Consider the following 20,365-nt stretch of genomic DNA (forward strand, 5'->3'; position numbering starts at 1 on the left):
CTAACCACACAAAACTGAATAGACAAAACCAAATCAACTTTGAACAATAGCAAAAGAACACTTAGCTTGAGCATGCAGGGACTGAGCTGGAAATTAAGACCTCAGGAGGCAGGAAAAAATCACCAGCAGGGATAGAGGGAGTCGGCTGTCTTAAATCAAGTCAAAAACTCCAGATGTCCAATCGTCTTCCTCATTATCAGGTGGCAGGCCTCTGTTAATTAGATCAGCTCCATTACGTCCTGTAACCACCAGAGGGAGCCCGGAAAGAGAACTCACGACCCCCTCTGTCAATACAACCAGCTCCACTACCTTCACTAGTAACCAGAGGTAGGCCAGAAAGTGAATTCACAACACATGGTCCTCTCACCCTCCAATCCTGATATGCATGGTCCCCTCACCCTCCAATTCTGGAATGCATGGTCCTCTCACCCCCCCTTCCTGGTATGCATGGTCCCCCTCACCCCACTTTCCTGGTATGCATGGTCCCCCTCACCCCCCTTTCCTGGTATGCATGGTCCCCCTCACCCCCCTTTCCTGGTATGCATGGTCCCCCTCAAGATGAAAACACAAACACAGGTAGGAAAATAGGCTGAGCAAACGATGTGGCCCACACTAATTAGACAGGACAGAAAAGGAAAGACACTGTCTGCAATCACGCAAAAAACCCTGCAAAAAATGTCCAACACATCTGATAGAAAAATACTGAAGTCACTCGACTTCGCCCACTATATCAGCACTCTGGCATATTCTGAAAGCAGAGCAAAAAAAGGCCAATCTAATAAGGGACAAAAACAACCTGGCACAAGCAGTAACATAAGGATGGAAATTCAGCACCGCCCCAGCCGGGGCTGGCTAACCACACAAAACTGAATAGACAAAACCAAATCAACTTTGAACAATAGCAAAAGAACACTTAGCTTGAGCATGCAGGGACTGAGCTGGAAACTAAGACCTCAGGAGGCAGGAAAAAATCACCAGCAGGGATAGAGGGAGTCGGCTGTCTTAAATCAAGTCAAAAACTCCAGATGTCCAATCGTCTTCCTCATTATCAGGTGGCAGGCCTCTGTTAATTAGATCAGCTCCATTACCTCCTGTAACCACCAGAGGGAGCCCGGAAAGAGAACTCGCGACCCCCTCTGTCAATACAACCAGCTCCACTACCTTCACTAGTAACCAGAGGTAGGCCAGAAAGTGAATTCACAACACATGGTCCTCTCACCCTCCAATCCTGATATGCATGGTCCCCTCACCCTCCAATCCTGGAATGCATGGTCCTCTCACCCCTCTTTCCTGGTAAGCATGGTCCCCTCACCCCCTTTCCTGGTATGCATGGTCCCCCTCACCCCCCTTTCCTGGTATGCATGTTCCTGTCACCCCCCTTTCATGTTATGCATGGTCCCCTTACCCCCAATCCTGATATGCATGGCACCCTCACCCTCCAATCCTTGTATGCATGGTCCCGTCACCCCCCTTTCCTGGTATGCATGGTCCCCCTCACCCCCCTTTCCTGGTATGCATGGTCCCTCTCACCCCCCTTTCCTGGTATGCATGGTCCCCCTCACCCCCTTTCCTGGTATGCATGGCCCCCTCACCCCCCCTTTCCTGGTATACATGTAGCCCTCACCCTCCTTTCCTGGTATGCATGGTCACCCTCACCCGTCTTTCCTGGTAAGCATGGTCACGCTCACCCATAGTCCCCCTCCCCCCCATTGCTGGTATGCATGGTCCCCCTCACCCCCCTTTGCTGGTATGCATGGTTCCCCTCACCCCCCTTTGTAGGTATACATGGTCACCCTCCCTCCCCCTTGCTGCTATGCATTGTCTCCCTCCCCCCCATTGCTGATATGCACGGTCCACCTCCCCCCATTGCTGGTATGCACGGTCCCCCTCCCCCCCATTGCTGGTATGCACGGTCCCCCTCCCCCCCATTGCTGGTATGCACGGTCCCCCTCCCCCCCATTGCTGGTATGCACGGTCCCCCTCCCCCCCATTGCTGGTATGCATGGTCCCCCCTCCCCCCCATTGCTGGTATGCATGGTCCCCCTCCCCCCCATTGCTGGTATGCATGGTCCACCTCCCCCCCCATTGCTGGTATGCATGGTCCCCCTCCCCCCCTTTGCTGGTATGCATGGTCCCCCTCCCCCCCTTTGCTGGTATGCATGGTCCCCCTCACCCCCCCTTTCCTGGTATGCATGGTCCCCCTCACCCCCCCTTTCCTGGTATGCATGGTCCCGTCACCCCCCTTTCCTGGTATGCATGGTCCTCTCACCTCCCTTTCCTGGTATGCATGGTCCCCTCACCTCCCTTTCCTGGTAAGCATGGTCCCCCTCACCCTCCTTTGCTGGTATGTATGGTCACCCTCCCCCCCCATTGCTGGTATGCATGGTCCCCCTTCTCCCCCCTTTCCTGGTATGCATGGTCCCCCTTCTCCCCCCTTTCCTGGTATGCATGGTTCCCCTCCCCCCCATTGCTGGTATGCATGGTTCCCCTCCCCCCCCATTGCTGGTATGCATGGTCCCTCTCACCGTCGGAAGGTGAGAACATTTTTTTTATTTTAATTCTCTTTTTTACAGATTAAGGCCTGCGCCCGATTGAGAGCTGCGCCCGACTGCGCCTGCTGCTGATTGGTCGCGGCCGCGACCAATCAGCGACCCACGATTTCGGTTACAGACAGACAGACATGATAAGACGATTATATATATAGATACACACATGTATATATATTATATACATCATTATTTCCATGGAGTTCGCAGAAGGTCATTGAAGTTTAAATGTCCAAATAGATGACCCACCTAACAAAGGAATGTAACTGTCCAGTGGTTTGTTATTAGTAACTGACTGGTTTAAGGCGGTTTCTCCCTGGCACTCCAATGAAGACCAAACTTTTACTGAAATACATTGGATCCTATAGGACAGGGTTCCCCAACTCCAGTCCTCAAGGCAACACCAACAGATCATGTTTCAGGATTTCCTTAGTGTTGCTCAGGTGATAATTGCATCACCTGTGCAATACAAAGGAAATCCTGAAAACATGATCTGTTGGTGGGCCTTGAGGACTGGAGTTGGGGAACCCCGCTATAAGATATAAGACGACCGAACTCTTGGGAGGGGGGAAATACAGGACACAGAGATTGGAGAAGTGACCTACAGAGACACAGAGCTTGATGGATTTCTACCTTAATAATGTAATATATGTAATGCTTGTTTTTAATTCACATGTATTTTTTGTTGTTTACACTGTTTGTTATTTAATCTTATAATTAAGTAAATCCAATTTTGTTTATTCCATTCTCCTGTGAGCATTTTCTTATTCATTACAATCCTTTGAATCCATTGCAATACTGTTTTGTCACCAAGTATTAAGTCTTGTTTGCCAGAGGGATCAAATACTTATTTCTCACTGCAAAATGGAGATACATTTATATAATTTATACAACGTGATTTTCTGGATTTTATTTTTGATATTCTATATCTCAATGTTGAAATTAACCTACCCTTAAAATTATAGACTGTTCATGTCTTTGTCAGTGGGCAAACTAACAAAATCAGTAGTTGATGATGAGGTTTGCGCACATGTCAGGATGAATTTTGGTTCACTCCTCTTTGTAGATCATCTCTAAATCATTAAGATTTTCAGGCTGTCACTTGGCAACTCAGAACTTCAACTCCCTCCTTAAGTTTTCTATGGGATTAAGTTCTGGAGACTGGCTAGGTCACTCCTTAATGTGCTTCTTTTTGAGCCACTCCTTTGTTGCCTTGGCTGTATGTTTTGGGTCATTGTCTTGCTGACAGACCCAGCCACGACCCATTTTTAATGTCCTGGCTGAGGGGAAGGTGGTTGCCACTCAGGATATTATGGTGTATGGCTTCATCCATTCTCTCAGTGATGCGATGAAGTAGTCCTGTGCCCTTAGCAGAGAAACACCCCAAAACATAATGTTTCTACCTTCATGCTCGGTACAGTAGTTAGGTAGTTATGGTTATAGTTTAGGGTTATGGTAATCAGAACGGTTGTTTGGATTCTTATGTATAGTAACGTCTTGTGTTTTAAACAGGCATAATAAAGGTTAAATTTTAATTGCTACACTTGATTTTTGACCTTGTACTTTATATATTTTGGTAATTGTCACCTGAGCTTCATCTGAGGCATCAGACAAAGGCGTTTCACCCCAGACAAGAGACACCAGACGTGGCAACTTTGCCTTTATTTCCTTAAGACTTTTTTCTCACCTAAAGCACACTTGGAGTATTATTTATTCCTTTTTGCCCCACTAACAAAGTAGTGTTATTATTCATTTATACAGATATATGTGTAGGATTTTTGCCAGGAAAGTTTAACCAGCCTGAATTCTCATTTGTACAATCTATAAACTCATTATATGTATTGTTGCCCTTCTAGCTAGATAAGTGATAATATTTATACATATATGTATATTATTTCTGCTATTAGGGTTCAACCAACCTTAATTCTTACCTATACAATCTATGTATTCATCATATGCATCTTAAATTATTACAGCTATTTTTTGCATCCCTGACCATTTTTGCTCATGTTTTTTCATGTCGGTTGTAGATTTTTTTATGATTTCTATAACTATTTTCTATGATTATTTCAATAAAGATTATCTGCTTTTATTATTTTGTCTGGCATATATCTTTTTCACTTGAGGTTGATATTTTTTTTTTTTAGAAGTGCAGATCCCATGTTGTCCTGTCTGTATCCTCTCTTTTCCTTCCTTCCCTCCCTTCCCAGGAGCTGTGGTATGATCAGACCATGTTCCTGTACGGTCAGACACAGCCATTACACAGTACACAGCAGGAACACATTTATAAGACTATCTCAGCACAGGAACATTTTATATAAACACATCAAAGTGTGGAAATAATTTTTTATTTCAATATTTATTAAGCAAAATTCACTTTTTCATGGGATAAGACCTTTAAGTGTTGCTGTTACCAGTCGCTTGTCTAAAACATTAAAACTAATTCCAGAAGCAACCTAAAATGGGTGGGAGTTGATCATGCAGCCAAGTGTGTACAATTGTTTTTACTCCAGCAGCCATGACACATTTTTCCAGGTCCAAGTAATCAAAATTTCCCACAATGGCTCCTGCAGCATGAAATTTGTCAAGTGTGTTGTGGTGAAAGACTGAATACACTTCCAAAAGTATGAGCACCCAGGCATCCCCACAGGCAGAAATGTCCATGTGAAGTAAATGGCTGTTTTATACAGCCCCATCTTACGTCTCTTAAAGGAGCACTACCATCAAACGTTTTATCTTCTTAATATTTCGTAATCATATTATATAGCACAGTGTACTTACAATTGCTCAAAAAAAATTCATTTGCAGAAAAAAAACATGAAGGTGACAGCTTGGTTTGGGGTACTTCTTTAAAAAGTAAATCTCGTGGGTGGGATTGACAAGCCAATGGATTCATAACATTTACTATTTAAGGAAGTACCACACTCAAAGCTATCAGCTAAGATAAAGGTATTTATCAATCCAAAGAACGTGAAAATGATGGGGTTTTTAGTATGTGCACATTTTGCCATTTTGTTTTAATCCTATTTGATTAAAGGCTATGTTTTAACTACCTTCCTTTGGTGCTGAGAACATCCCCTTTTAAACCACAGAGCTATTTGACCTGGAATCCAGATTAGTGAATATTCTGTGCACCCCACCCAGACTGACCAACCAGGAAGGCTCCTGGGACGCTTCTCTCTAACACAGGAGTAATGAGCTGAATTGGCACTTTTACATTTTTTTTGTACTGAGCTTTATGGTCAATTTTAATTTTATAATTCAGATTTATTTTTTTTGTACATGTCCAAAGACCCATATGAGGTGTTTGGCCACAGCCCCTTTTATCATACAGCATGATTTTTGTATTATTTTAGATACATTGTTAGAACAATAATAAATATACATCCATAATTACTGGGACTCTGTCAACACAGAAAGACTGTTCAAACCAAATCCCGTCGCTTGGTAATTCACGGCGTGGTCAATCATTTATATATACCTTCCCACCTGTTTATTTTCCCTACATCTCCATATGTGATTGACAGATCTGTCTTCATAGTGCCAGAGAAGGGCGGAGATAGCTGGAAAACAAGCAGGTGGAAGGTGCATGCAAATGGTTGGCCCCACCATGATGCACTGAGTGCCTGTACTTTAACTGTGCAATGAGACCCTTTAACATTTTAGTAGTACCTTGATTTTCAGCTCCTTGATTTTCTCCCCCATCTCTGCCCATCTGCCCCACTTGATAGTAGGCACTGTCAGCACCTCTTAAGGTTTCCTTCCTCTGTGCCGATAGGTCTGGACTTTTCCCACCAGTTCCACGAAAAAACGATAAGACCCCTGAAGCCTTTTTAGCTGAAAGAGAAGACCATTCCATAAGATAAACACAGTATAACAATTGACTAAATCATTATTTTTTCCTCTGCCAATATAGAAAAAAATAAAATAAAAGATAACTGATCAAACTCTCCACTGAATGTCACGGGTATGTCAGAAACTGCAGACAGTAGCACTGCATCTAGCTGCAGAAAGTCTCTGCGTTTGGCTTTGCAGACACATTCTTAACCCTTCTGACTCTTTGACCCAGTGGCAACCTTTCTCCGGATCTAATTGAAACACCAGGACCTGCTGCAGGGAGTTGCCCTTAATATTTCTATTTCCCCTTGTTAAGGCTTGGAGCTATTGCAGTCAGCCATCTTCCTTTTTGGTGTGGCTGGATGATGTCCGTTACATCTTGAGTCTACACTCAAGTTAAGTGTTCACCTTGTTTGTCTATCCCAGATGTCTTTAGTGGTAGTGGGGATCGACTAGTACTCACTTGGTCATTCCTTAAGTTGGGCTTATCACCAGGGTCAGGCAGGGATTTGGTTCTTGCTCAGCGATAGGTGCAGAACCTATATAGGAAAGTTTAGGGCAGACAGAGTGACGACTTTAAATCTGCCTAGGGGTCTCCCTCCACCCTTCCCTAGTGTTGGGCTCCCTTCTCCTCATCCCTCCGTGGTGCACTTAGTCTTTCCTACACAGTGCATGACATTGAATCCCTATTATGTATTTAAAGTAATACTTTCTTTTTAATAACAGCAAGACTTCAATAGTCCGTGCCATGGTGCCTTATAGCTTTCAAAAACTAGATGTATTGCTTCAGGTCACTAGGTTTGAGTTTAAGCCACATAATAAAAGTAAGAAACACTAGGGAGAAAATAGCGCAAATAGGGCCTTATCCAACAGACAAATGAAAAAGACCTTTATCAGATTGTGCGAACCTCAGCCATGATTTAAAATGCTTTGAATCAATGTACAGCTGCTGTGGATCCACAGGTGGCCACACCGACGGGAATGAAGAGAAGGAGAATTTGGGGATACCTCCTGTACTGCTGTCTATAGAGGATGTTTATTTTCAGAGGTTTATAGAACATGTGGTTGTATTTGTCGCGTTTGGAAGTAACAGATACTTCTTCAGGAAGACAACCATATAATAAAAGGCAGCAGACGCCAATTCTTCTAGAATAAGCACTGCAATCAGTCTACCAACGAGAACTACGTCCTGCACAGAGGCCTCACATCTACAAAGTGGTAATGCTAGTGCAAAAAAAGACATTCATTCTTTGCTTTTAAAAGTTGACTATTTTTTTGCAGAGGTGCCAACCATAAAGTCTGTGAAGTTATGCCTGGTGTGGAAAATGCCCATCCAGACAGTTACATCAATCACATAAATCGTTCTAGGTGTATAGAGCAAACCACGAGACAAGATGGAAGAGGAGAACCTTCTAAGGATGTTTTGCCAGTAACAATGGAGCTCCGGACGACTAAGACTTTCGGGGTAACACATCGCTAACACAAATGGGGGATTCATCCAGACGGGTGATTCATAAGTCTGTGCTGAAGCAGGGCCCGCTGGAGTAAATGTGCAAAACTCATTTTGTGCTGTAAATTATAGTGAATTTGTTGTGCAGTGACGAGCAATGCGCCTCGCCTTATAATCTGCCCACTTTTCAAAAAAGTTGGTGAAACTGGAATAAAAACTTCCAGAGTTTCTAAACCTTTGCGTGTCTAGGGGTTACACCAATATTTGTGACTTTTCTATCCCAGTTTTCTACCAAAAGGGGCTTGATGAACAGGCCTCATAATTTCATACAGAAATATACCACACACAGATCGCTGACTGCAAGGAGAACCCTTACAATGCTACAGGTTTAGCATGATTTTTATACGCAGCTGTGTGAACAGTATCTAACCATTGCATCTGTATTAAAATTTTTCCACCTATACAGGGTCCAGTTTGGAGTTTCTCTTCAACACAGCTCCAGAAGGACCTGAGGCAAGGAAAGAACTAGGGTCCAGGCCTGCAGGAGGGCATGGGACATTGGCCGAGGGAAAAAAAAACCCACAAACAGTGTCTCTCAGCTGCTCTGTATGCCTGCTCAATGGGTTTTACCAAAACTCTAGGCACAATAACCTCAAAATCTAAAGTAGAGAAATAGAAGGTGAATATGTGCAAATCTACACAATTAGCTAGGTGTCAGAAACATGCGAGCGACACAAAATAATAACCTAATAGGCATCTTCTTAGCTGCGGATTGGCACCCTAAAAGGTACGAGAGATGGCGCCACCGCTCAAGCATCCTCTGTCCCTAGACTTGTCCGGGTATCCCTGATAACCAGATGGACAGAAATCAACGATCCCTATTTTTGTGTATGAACAGAAGTTTGTACGGTGCAGAGAAAGGGAGGGGTGTAGCCTGTCCCAATGTGAGGTACCCCGGATATACGGTTATGTCAACACCCTCTCTGACACCTAGATAACTGTGTAGGTCTGCACATATTCACCTTATAGTTCTATACTTTAGATTTTGAGGTTACTGTGTCTAAACACTTAGTACTTAATAAAGGCTACATTTTAAAAGGGGATTGTTTTTGGAAGTCTATGTTACACCCTTGCTGTATAATACTATGTGAAGTTAAAGGGGTTTCCCACGTAAAGAAAAGTGATCTCCAAAAGCTTTTAAATGGAAAACAACAAAGATAGCTGCTGCTCAAACTCCGCGGGTCTGGCACCAGTTCTCTGCCACTGCTCTCATCTCTGTGCTTTGGCTACAGCACATATCAGCACTGCAGACAATCACTGACCTCAGCAGCTTCTGCCTTCTACATTTGCAAAGCCACTGAGCTCATAAGTATAAGTCACCACTCACAAAAAAAAAAAAGCAAGGCAGTGGTGTAGAGAGAGCTGCACAGAGGGAGTGCAAATATCTGCGGTATTTGTTATTTTTCAGGACCACATTTCTTTAAAAAAAAAAGAAGCCTTTTAAGATCTAGCAGAGAAAGGCCGAAGAGCAGAGCAAACTGAATGGGACCTGCAAAGATCTCCACAAGCTGCGGGCCTGAAAAGGCCCACCATGGAGCAGGGCAGCAGCGCAAAAGTAAATCATCAGCTACAGGACCTCCCATGATATCACAGGCAATCAGCCACATACCTGCAAGGAACTTGTGAGATATTCAGTACCAGGTCTAAAGTTATCGCACAAACTTCATTGATGTATGATGCCTGAAAAGGCGTGTGTGTGTCCCAATGCTGTAAACGTGCTTATGTATACAACAGAGGTTTGTGCGTGTCCCAATGCTGGAAATGTGCGTGTACCAATGCTGTAAACGTGCTTATGTATACAATAGAGGTGTGTGCGCGTACCAATGCTGTAAATGTGCTTATGTATACAATAGTGGTGTGTGCGTGTACCAATGCTGTAAATGTGCTTATGTATACTATAGAGGTGTGTGCGTGTACCAATGCTGGAAATGTGCTTATGTATACAATAGAGGTGTGTGCGTGTACCAATGCTGTAAACGTGTTTATGTACACAACAGAGGTGTGTGCGTGTACCAATGCTGTAAATGTGCTTATGTATACTATAGAGGTGTGTGCGTGTACCAATGCTGTAAATGTGCTTATGTATACAATAGAGGTGTGTGCGTGTCCCAATGCTGTAAATGTGCTTATGTATACAATAGAGGTGTGTGCGCGTACCAATGCTGTAAATGTGCTTATGTATACTATAGAGGTGTGTGCGTGTACCAATGCTGTAAACGTGTTTATGTACACAACAGAGGTGTGTGCGTGTACCAATGCTGTAAATGTGCTTATGTATACAATAGAGGTGTGTGCGCGTACCAATGCTGTAAATGTGCTTATGTATACTATAGAGGTGTGTGCGTGTCCCAATGCTGTAAATGTGCTTATGTATACAATAGAGGTGTGTGCGCGTACCAATGCTGTAAATGTGCTTATGTATACTATAGAGGTGTGTGCGTGTCCCAATGCTGTAAATGTGCTTATGTATACAATAGAGGTGTGTGCGCGTACCAATGCTGTAAATGTGCTTATGTATACTATAGAGGTGTGTGCGTGTACCAATGCTGTAAACGTGTTTATGTACACAACAGAGGTGTGTGCGTGTACCAATGCTGTAAACGTGTTTATGTACACAACAGAGGTGTGTGCGTGTACCAATGCTGTAAATGTGCTTATGTATACTATAGAGGTGTGTGCGTGTACCAATGCTGTAAATGTGCTTATGTATACAATAGAGGTGTGTGCGTGTCCCAATGCTGTAAATGTGCTTATGTATACAATAGAGGTGTGTGCGCGTACCAATGCTGTAAATGTGCTTATGTATACTATAGAGGTGTGTGCGTGTACCAATGCTGTAAACGTGTTTATGTACACAACAGAGGTGTGTGCGTGTACCAATGCTGTAAATGTGCTTATGTATACTATAGAGGTGTGTGTGTGTCCCAATGCTGTAAACGTGCTTATGTATACAACAGAGGTTTGTGCGTGTCCCAATGCTGGAAATGTGCGTGTACCAATGCTGTAAACGTGCTTATGTATACAATAGAGGTGTGTGCGCGTACCAATGCTGTAAATGTGCTTATGTATACTATAGAGGTGTGTGCGTGTACCAATGCTGGAAATGTGCTTATGTATACAATAGAGGTGTGTGCGTGTACCAATGCTGTAAACGTGTTTATGTACACAACAGAGGTGTGTGCGTGTACCAATGCTGTAAATGTGCTTATGTATACTATAGAGGTGTGTGCGTGTACCAATGCTGTAAATGTGCTTATGTATACAATAGTGGTGTGTGCGTGTACCAATGCTGTAAACGTACTTATGTATACAATAGAGGTGTGTGCGTGTCCCAATGCTGTAAATGTGCTTATGTATACTATAGAGGTGTGTGCGTGTACCAATGCTGTAAACGTGTTTATGTATACAATAGAGGTGTGTGCGTTTACCAATGCTGTAAATGTGCTTATGTATACAATAGAGGTGTGTGCGTGTACCAATGCTGGAAATGTTCTTACGTATATACTACAGGTGTGTGTGTTTACCAATGCTGTAAATGTGCTTATGTATACTATAGAGGTATGTGCGTGTACCAATGCTGGAAATGTGCTTATGTATACTATAGAGGTGTGTGCGTGTCCCAATGCTGTAAACATGCTTATGTATACAATAGAGGTGTGTGCGTGTACCAATGCTGTAAATGTGCTTATGTATACAATAGAGGTGTGTGCGTGTCCCAATGCTGTAAACGTGCTTATGTATACAACAGAGTTGTATGCGTGTACCAATGCTGTAAATGTGCTTATGTATACTATAGAGGTGTGTGCGTGTACCAATGCTGTAAATGTGCTTATGTATACAATAGAGGTGTGTGCGTGTCCCAATGCTGTAAATGTGCTTATGTATACAATAGAGGTGTGTGCGCGTACCAATGCTGTAAATGTGCTTATGTATACAATAGTGGTGTGTGCGTGTACCAATGCTGTAAATGTGCTTATGTATACTATAGAGGTGTGTGCGTGTACCAATGCTGTAAATGTGCTTATGTATACAATAGAGGTGTGTGCGTGTCCCAATGCTGTAAATGTGCTTATGTATACAATAGAGGTGTGTGCGCGTACCAATGCTGTAAATGTGCTTATGTATACTATAGAGGTGTGTGCATGTACCAATGCTGTAAACGTGTTTATGTACACAACAGAGGTGTGTGCGTGTACCAATGCTGTAAATGTGCTTATGTATACAATAGAGGTGTGTGCGCGTACCAATGCTGTAAATGTGCTTATGTATACTATAGAGGTGTGTGCGTGTCCCAATGCTGTAAATGTGCTTATGTATACAATAGAGGTGTGTGCGCGTACCAATGCTGTAAATGTGCTTATGTATACTATAGAGGTGTGTGCGTGTACCAATGCTGTAAACGTGTTTATGTACACAACAGAGGTGTGTGCGTGTACCAATGCTGTAAACGTGTTTATGTACACAACAGAGGTGTGTGCGTGTACCAATGCTGTAAATGTGCTTATGTATACTATAGAGGTGTGTGCGTGTACCAATGCTGTAAATGTGCTTATGTATACAATAGAGGTGTGTGCGTGTCCCAATGCTGTAAATGTGCTTATGTATACAATAGAGGTGTGTGCGCGTACCAATGCTGTAAATGTGCTTATGTATACTATAGAGGTGTGTGCGTGTACCAATGCTGTAAACGTGTTTATGTACACAACAGAGGTGTGTGCGTGTACCAATGCTGTAAATGTGCTTATGTATACTATAGAGGTGTGTGTGTGTCCCAATGCTGTAAACGTGCTTATGTATACAAGAGGTTTGTGCGTGTCCCAATGCTGGAAATGTGCGTGTACCAATGCTGTAAACGTGCTTATGTATACAATAGAGGTGTGTGCGCGTACCAATGCTGTAAATGTGCTTATGTATACTATAGAGGTGTGTGCGTGTACCAATGCTGGAAATGTGCTTATGTATACAATAGAGGTGTGTGCGTGTACCAATGCTGTAAACGTGTTTATGTACACAACAGAGGTGTGTGCGTGTACCAATGCTGTAAATGTGCTTATGTATACTATAGAGGTGTGTGCGTGTACCAATGCTGTAAATGTGCTTATGTATACAATAGTGGTGTGTGCGTGTACCAATGCTGTAAACGTACTTATGTATACAATAGAGGTGTGTGCGTGTCCCAATGCTGTAAATGTGCTTATGTATACTATAGAGGTGTGTGCGTGTACCAATGCTGTAAACGTGTTTATGTATACAATAGAGGTGTGTGCGTTTACCAATGCTGTAAATGTGCTTATGTATACAATAGAGGTGTGTGCGTGTACCAATGCTGGAAATGTTCTTACGTATATACTAGAGGTGTGTGTGTTTACCAATGCTGTAAATGTGCTTATGTATACTATAGAGGTATGTGCGTGTACCAATGCTGGAAATGTGCTTATGTATACTATAGAGGTGTGTGCGTGTCCCAATGCTGTAAACATGCTTATGTATACAATAGAGGTGTGTGCGTGTACCAATGCTGTAAATGTGCTTATGTATACAATAGAGGTGTGTGCGTGTCCCAATGCTGTAAACGTGCTTATGTATACAACAGAGTTGTATGCGTGTACCAATGCTGTAAATGTGCTTATGTATACTATAGAGGTGTGTGCGTGTACCAATGCTGTAAATGTGCTTATGTATACAATAGAGGTGTGTGCGTGTCCCAATGCTGTAAATGTGCTTATGTATACAATAGAGGTGTGTGCGCGTACCAATGCTGTAAATGTGCTTATGTATACTATAGAGGTGTGTGCGTGTACCAATGCTGTAAACGTGTTTATGTACACAACAGAGGTTTGTGCGTGTCCCAATGCTGGAAATGTGCGTGTACCAATGCTGTAAACGTGCTTATGTATACAACAGAGGTTTGTGCGTGTCCCAATGCTGGAAATGTGCGTGTACCAATGCTGTAAACGTGCTTATGTATACAATAGAGGTGTGTGCGCGTACCAATGCTGTAAATGTGCTTATGTATACTATAGAGGTGTGTGCGTGTACCAATGCTGGAAATGTGCTTATGTATACAATAGAGGTGTGTGCGTGTACCAATGCTGTAAACGTGTTTATGTACACAACAGAGGTGTGTGCGTGTACCAATGCTGTAAATGTGCTTTTGTATACAATAGTGGTGTGTGCGTGTACCAATGCTGTAAACGTACTTATGTATACAATAGAGGTGTGTGTGTGTCCCAATGCTGTAAACGTGCTTATGTATACAACAGAGTTGTATGCGTGTCCCAATGCTGTAAATGTGCTTATGTATACTATAGAGGTGTGTGCGTGTACCAATGCTGTAAACGTGTTTATGTATACAATAGAGGTGTGTGCGTTTACCAATGCTGTAAATGTGCTTATGTATACAATAGAGGTGTGTGCGTGTACCAATGCTGGAAATGTTCTTACGTATATACTAGAGGTGTGTGTGTTTACCAATGCTGTAAATGTGCTTATGTATACTATAGAGGTATGTGCGTGTACCAATGCTGGAAATGTGCTTATGTATACTATAGAGGTGTGTGCGTGTCCCAATGCTGTAAACATGCTTATGTATACAATAGAGGTGTGTGCGTGTACCAATGCTGTAAATGTGCTTATGTATACAATAGAGGTGTGTGCGTGTCCCAATGCTGTAAACGTGCTTATGTATACAACAGAGTTGTATGCGTGTACCAATGCTGTAAATGTGCTTATGTATACAATAGAGGTGTGTGCGTGTCCCAATGCTGTAAATATGCTTATGTATACAACAGAGGTGTAAGCGTGTACCAATGCTGTAAATGTGCTTATGTATACTATAGAGGTGTGTGCGTGTACCAATGCTGTAAATGTGCTTATGTATACAATAGAGGTGTGTGCGTGTCCCAATGCTGTAAATGTGCTTATGTATACTATAGAGGTGTGTGCGTGTACCAATGCTGTAAACGTGTTTATGTATACAATAGAGGTGTGTGCGTTTACCAATGCTGTAAATGTGCTTACGTATACAATAGAGGTGTGTGCGTGTCCCAATGCTGTAAATGTGCTTATGTATACAATAGAGGTGTGTGCGCGTACCAATGCTGTAAATGTGCTTATGTATACTATAGAGGTGTGTGCGTGTACCAATGCTGTAAACGTGTTTATGTACACAACAGAGGTGTGTGCGTGTACCAATGCTGTAAATGTGCTTATGTATACTATAGAGGTGTGTGTGTGTCCCAATGCTGTAAACGTGCTTATGTATACAACAGAGGTTTGTGCGTGTCCCAATGCTGGAAATGTGCGTGTACCAATGCTGTAAACGTGCTTATGTATACAATAGAGGTGTGTGCGCGTACCAATGCTGTAAATGTGCTTATGTATACTATAGAGGTGTGTGCGTGTACCAATGCTGGAAATGTGCTTATGTATACAATAGAGGTGTGTGCGTGTACCAATGCTGTAAACGTGTTTATGTACACAACAGAGGTGTGTGCGTGTACCAATGCTGTAAATGTGCTTTTGTATACAATAGTGGTGTGTGCGTGTACCAATGCTGTAAACGTACTTATGTATACAATAGAGGTGTGTGTGTGTCCCAATGCTGTAAACGTGCTTATGTATACAACAGAGTTGTATGCGTGTCCCAATGCTGTAAATGTGCTTATGTATACTATAGAGGTGTGTGCGTGTACCAATGCTGTAAACGTGTTTATGTATACAATAGAGGTGTGTGCGTTTACCAATGCTGTAAATGTGCTTATGTATACAATAGAGGTGTGTGCGTGTACCAATGCTGGAAATGTTCTTACGTATATACTAGAGGTGTGTGTGTTTACCAATGCTGTAAATGTGCTTATGTATACTATAGAGGTATGTGCGTGTACCAATGCTGGAAATGTGCTTATGTATACTATAGAGGTGTGTGCGTGTCCCAATGCTGTAAACATGCTTATGTATACAATAGAGGTGTGTGCGTGTACCAATGCTGTAAATGTGCTTATGTATACAATAGAGGTGTGTGCGTGTCCCAATGCTGTAAACGTGCTTATGTATACAACAGAGTTGTATGCGTGTACTAATGCTGTAAATGTGCTTATGTATACAATAGAGGTGTGTGCGTGTCCCAATGCTGTAAATATGCTTATGTATACAACAGAGGTGTAAGCGTGTACCAATGCTGTAAATGTGCTTATGTATACTATAGAGGTGTGTGCGTGTACCAATGCTGTAAATGTGCTTATGTATACAATAGAGGTGTGTGCGTGTCCCAATGCTGTAAATGTGCTTATGTATACTATAGAGGTGTGTGCGTGTACCAATGCTGTAAACGTGTTTATGTATACAATAGAGGTGTGTGCGTTTACCAATGCTGTAAATGTGCTTACGTATACAATAGAGGTGTGTGCGTGTACCAATGCTGGAAATGTTCTTACGTATATACTAGAGGTGTGTGTGTTTACCAATGCTGTAAATGTGCTTATGTATACTATAGAGGTGTGTGCGTTTACCAATGCTGTAAACGTGCTTATGTATACAATAGAGGTGTGTGCGTTTACCAATGCTGTAAATGTGCTTATGTATACAATAAAGGTGTGTGCGTGTACCAATGCTGTAAACGTGCTTATGTATACAATAGAGGTGTGTGCATGTACCAATGCTGTAAATGTGCTTATGTATACTATAGAGGTGTGTGCTTGTACCAATTCTTTAAAACATGCTTATGTATACAATAGAGGTGTAAGCGTGTACCAATGCTGTAAACGTGCTTATGTATACAATAGAGGTGTGTGCGTGTACCAATGCTCATACCGGGCAGCACCTTTCTGAACCCTGCTCATGAAGGTATTGTTCACATGTTCAGGTTTTAAATATATTAGATAGGACTGCTCCGAGAAGGGTATACCGTGACGTGGTGGAGTGGCTTAGCGTTCATTTTTTTGCAAAAAAATGTATCAACAAAATACCCTGGTTTTGTTAACATCTTTTACTAGCACTTGCTGGGCAAAATGGCTTTTTATGTGCATGTCCCAAAAGAGAGAGGCGGGGATCTCCCAAAGCTTGCATAAGCAAGAAATCAATAGATTCAGAACACATGACACATGCACAGAAAATGAACAGGTCAGTAGGACCCTGTACACACCACCCAAGAACTAAGACACAGAAAGAATACAAAGTATGACAAACGTGCAAAAATACTCAGTTGTAAAATATATGTAACAGTAAGCAGCAAGTGCTAGTAAAAGATGCTAACAAAACCAGGGTATTTTGTTGATACTTTTTTTGCAAAAAAAGGTACGCTAAGCCACTCCACCACATCACGGTATACCCTTCTCGGAGCAGTCCTATCTAATATATTTAAAACCTGAACATGTGAGCAATACCTTCATGAGCAGGGTTCAGAAAGGTGCTGCCCGGTATGGGCTCGCTGGGCAAAATGGCTTTTTATGTGCATGTCCCAAAAGAGAGAGAGGCGGGGATCTCCCAAAGCTTGCATAAGCAAGAAATCAATAGATTCAGAACACATGACACATGCACATAAAATGAACAGGTCAGCAGGTTATATAATAATATAACTAAATAGTAAAGCCACTAAAGAAGACTCAAGGTCTCCAAAAATTATTTTCAGGGTGCAGCCGAGCCCAAACACTTTTGGTCTCGTATGAAGGGTGTTCACACTGGGATGCATTGAGGGTGTGCTGGCCAGCCCACCTAGTCGAATAGTAGGGGCGTGACTAATAGGCTGTGAGTCAGACACTGTAGTTCCTTTGTGTGAACAGCACCCTATGCGGGCCTTTATTGTGCAATTTTATACTGGGCAGTCACCCCCTCCAGGTATGGGTAGGTGGAGAGTGGCTGTTAATCTGGTATTTTGCACCTGTGTTGCTAACATCTTGTTTTATGGGCTGGCTGCACCCTGCAGTGCATTTTTTCTTAGACCTGGGCAGGTAAGTGTTGCTGCCTTTTTTTCTGCTGTTTAAAAATGAATTTTTGGAGACCTTGAGTCTTCTTTAGTGGCTTTGCTATTTAGTTTAGTGTAGGGACCCGTAAGCGTGAGGAACTTTGGCGCAGTTTACGGGCTCAAGTATTTTGGCCAAAATATCAGCTAATACCTCACTAATTGTGTACTTTTTGCACTATATTATTTTCAGGGTGCAGCCGAGCCCAAACACTTTTGGTCTCGTATGAGGGGTGTTTACACTGGGATGCATTGAGGGTGTGCTGGCCAGCCCACCTAGTCGAATAGTAGGGGCGTGACTAATAGGCTGTGAGTCAGACACTGTAGTTCCCTTGTGTGAACAGCACCCTATGCGTGCCTTTATTGTGCAATTTTATACTGGGCAGTCACCCCCTCCAGGAATGGGTAGGTGGAGAGTGGCTGTTAATCTGGTATTTTGCACCTGTGTTGCAAACATCTTGCTTTATGGGCTGGCTGCACCCTGCAGTGCATTTGTTCTTAGACCTGGGCAGGTAAGTGTTGCTGCCTTTTTTGTGTGTGCGTGTACCAATGCTGTAAACATGCTTATGTATACAATAGAGGTGTGTGTGTGTACCAATGCTGTAAACGTGCTTATGTATACAATAGAGGTGTAAGCGTGTACCAATGCTCTAAACGTGCTTATGTTTACAATAGTGGTGTGTGCGTGTCCCAATGCTGTAAACGTGCTTATGTATACAATGGAGGTGTGTGCGTGTACCAATGCTGTAAAAGTAACCGCAGGACGAGACCCTAGAAGGGGGTTTGAGGAAGGCGGGCATGACACTGGCAGGTTAAGAAGTGACGGGGAAGAGAAAGGGGAAAAGGAAGGGGCAGTGACAAGGACAGAGGAAGGGTCAGGGACAACAAAAGGACACAGGGAGGCAGGACCCCTTTCTCTTTGACCAGGACGTCGAACAGTAAGGACATCACCCTCCTACACTTCCCACACCACAAGGCCTCCCCCCCTTCTCTTACCCCGATGGATGTGGTCTCCAGGCTGCTGCCAAATCTCACCCCCCGGGATGGCTGGATAGGATTTTAGAAGGTATCCTGGGGGGTGACGGCGGCAGGTGCTGCCAGGGCGGACGAGGGGAACGGGGGAGACTAGGCCCGGTGTTGTGAGTTCATTCTCTGGTTCACCAGTTGTGAGTTCTCCTTCCAGACTCCCTCTGGTGGTAACAAGAGGTAGTGAGGCTGATTTGATCGGTGGAGATCTGCCACCTGAGAATGAGGATGACGATTGGATCTCAGGAGTATCAGATTGGATTTAAGACAGCCGACGCCCTATTCAGTTGCTGGTGATTCCTTCTGGCTGTTCAGCTCTTGGTTTTCAGCTCTGTTCCAGTCATCTAAAGCTAAGTTTTTCTGCTAATGTTCACTCTTGATTTTGTTAGTCTATTCAGTTTTTTGGCGTGGTCAGCCAGCCCCTGCTGGGGGCTGTGCTGAATTTCCACTCTTATTTATCAGTATTTTGCCAATTTGCATTTTGTCCCTTACTAGTTTGGTCTCTTTTTGCTCTGTCTCAGAATATTTCAGAGTGCTGATATAGTGGGAGAAGTCTAGTGACTTCAGGGTTAATTTTGCTATCAGAAGTGTTGGACATTATTTTTGTAGGGTTTTTTGCAGGTTGCAGACAGTGTCTTTCCTTTCGTCTCTAGTTAGTTTGGGCCCCATCGTTTGCTCAGCCTTTTTTCCTGCCTGTGTTTGTGTCTTCATCTTGTTTCACCGTCAATACATGTGTGGGGGCTATCTATTCCTTTGGGGTCTGCTCTGGGGCAGTTCGTTTTCCTCTTTTCATGCTTCAGGCTTATTTAGTCCTCCGGCTTTGACGAAGGGTCTAGGAACATCGTAGGTACGCTCCACGACTGCTGCTAGTTGTGTGGTAGGATCAGGGATCTGCAATCTGCATAGTTACCAACCTCTGGTTTTCTGTGACTTAGCTTGTTTTGCTTTTTTTCTCCTCGGTGACCCATTCATAATAGCCGGGTCCCGGGGTAAGCGGACGGCAGGAGCTCATAAAGGGAGGTCAGAGGGGTCCCCAATAGGCAGCGGTGGGTCACAGGGCGGGGGCACATCTAGCACACGCCGGCCAGCAGATGCGGCGTGCGCACAGGTAATAGATCCGTGCCGCGTCAGCGCTGGCCTGCAGGAGGTGTCAGGGGAGAGATCCAGGCAGGGCAGGCGCTCCCGGAACAGCAGGGACAAGGGGCGGGGGGTCGCCGCCGGCCGCCGCACCAGGTCCCGCTGTCCAACCCGACCGAGAACGGAGCAGGGGCTCCACAGCAGCGCATGTAAGCAGCGTGGCACGGGCGCCGCCATCTTGCTTCCAGGGTCCTTCACAAAGCAAGACGCCTGTGGGAATAGGAAAAAATGAAGAGCAGGCCAGGGATATGCCATGGGGGGGGAGGGAACCAGGAGAACAGCCCACAGGACCAGGCCCCCAGAAAGGCTGTCCCTGGAAATGCCGGTGAGGACACAGCATCACAGGGGCAG

At 43.7% G+C, this 20,365-nt stretch overlaps 1 protein-coding gene across 2 annotated transcripts in view; it reads right to left on the minus strand.

The window, feature by feature from the left end:
* PIKFYVE (phosphoinositide kinase, FYVE-type zinc finger containing) overlaps positions 1-20,365 on the minus strand; it is a 603,254-nt gene that overhangs the window by 147,397 nt on the left and 435,492 nt on the right. For both annotated transcript variants that reach the window (XM_073558214.1, XM_073558213.1), the window contains one exon: positions 6,219-6,383. In XM_073558214.1, coding sequence (XP_073414315.1) covers positions 6,219-6,383 — 165 coding nt within the window. The remainder of the gene's footprint in view (positions 1-6,218; positions 6,384-20,365) is intronic.

This window comes from Dendrobates tinctorius, unplaced genomic scaffold (assembly GCF_039654945.1).
Source record: "Dendrobates tinctorius isolate UK_male_01 unplaced genomic scaffold, ASM3965494v1 ptg000254l, whole genome shotgun sequence".
Taxonomy (NCBI): domain Eukaryota; kingdom Metazoa; phylum Chordata; class Amphibia; order Anura; family Dendrobatidae; genus Dendrobates; species Dendrobates tinctorius.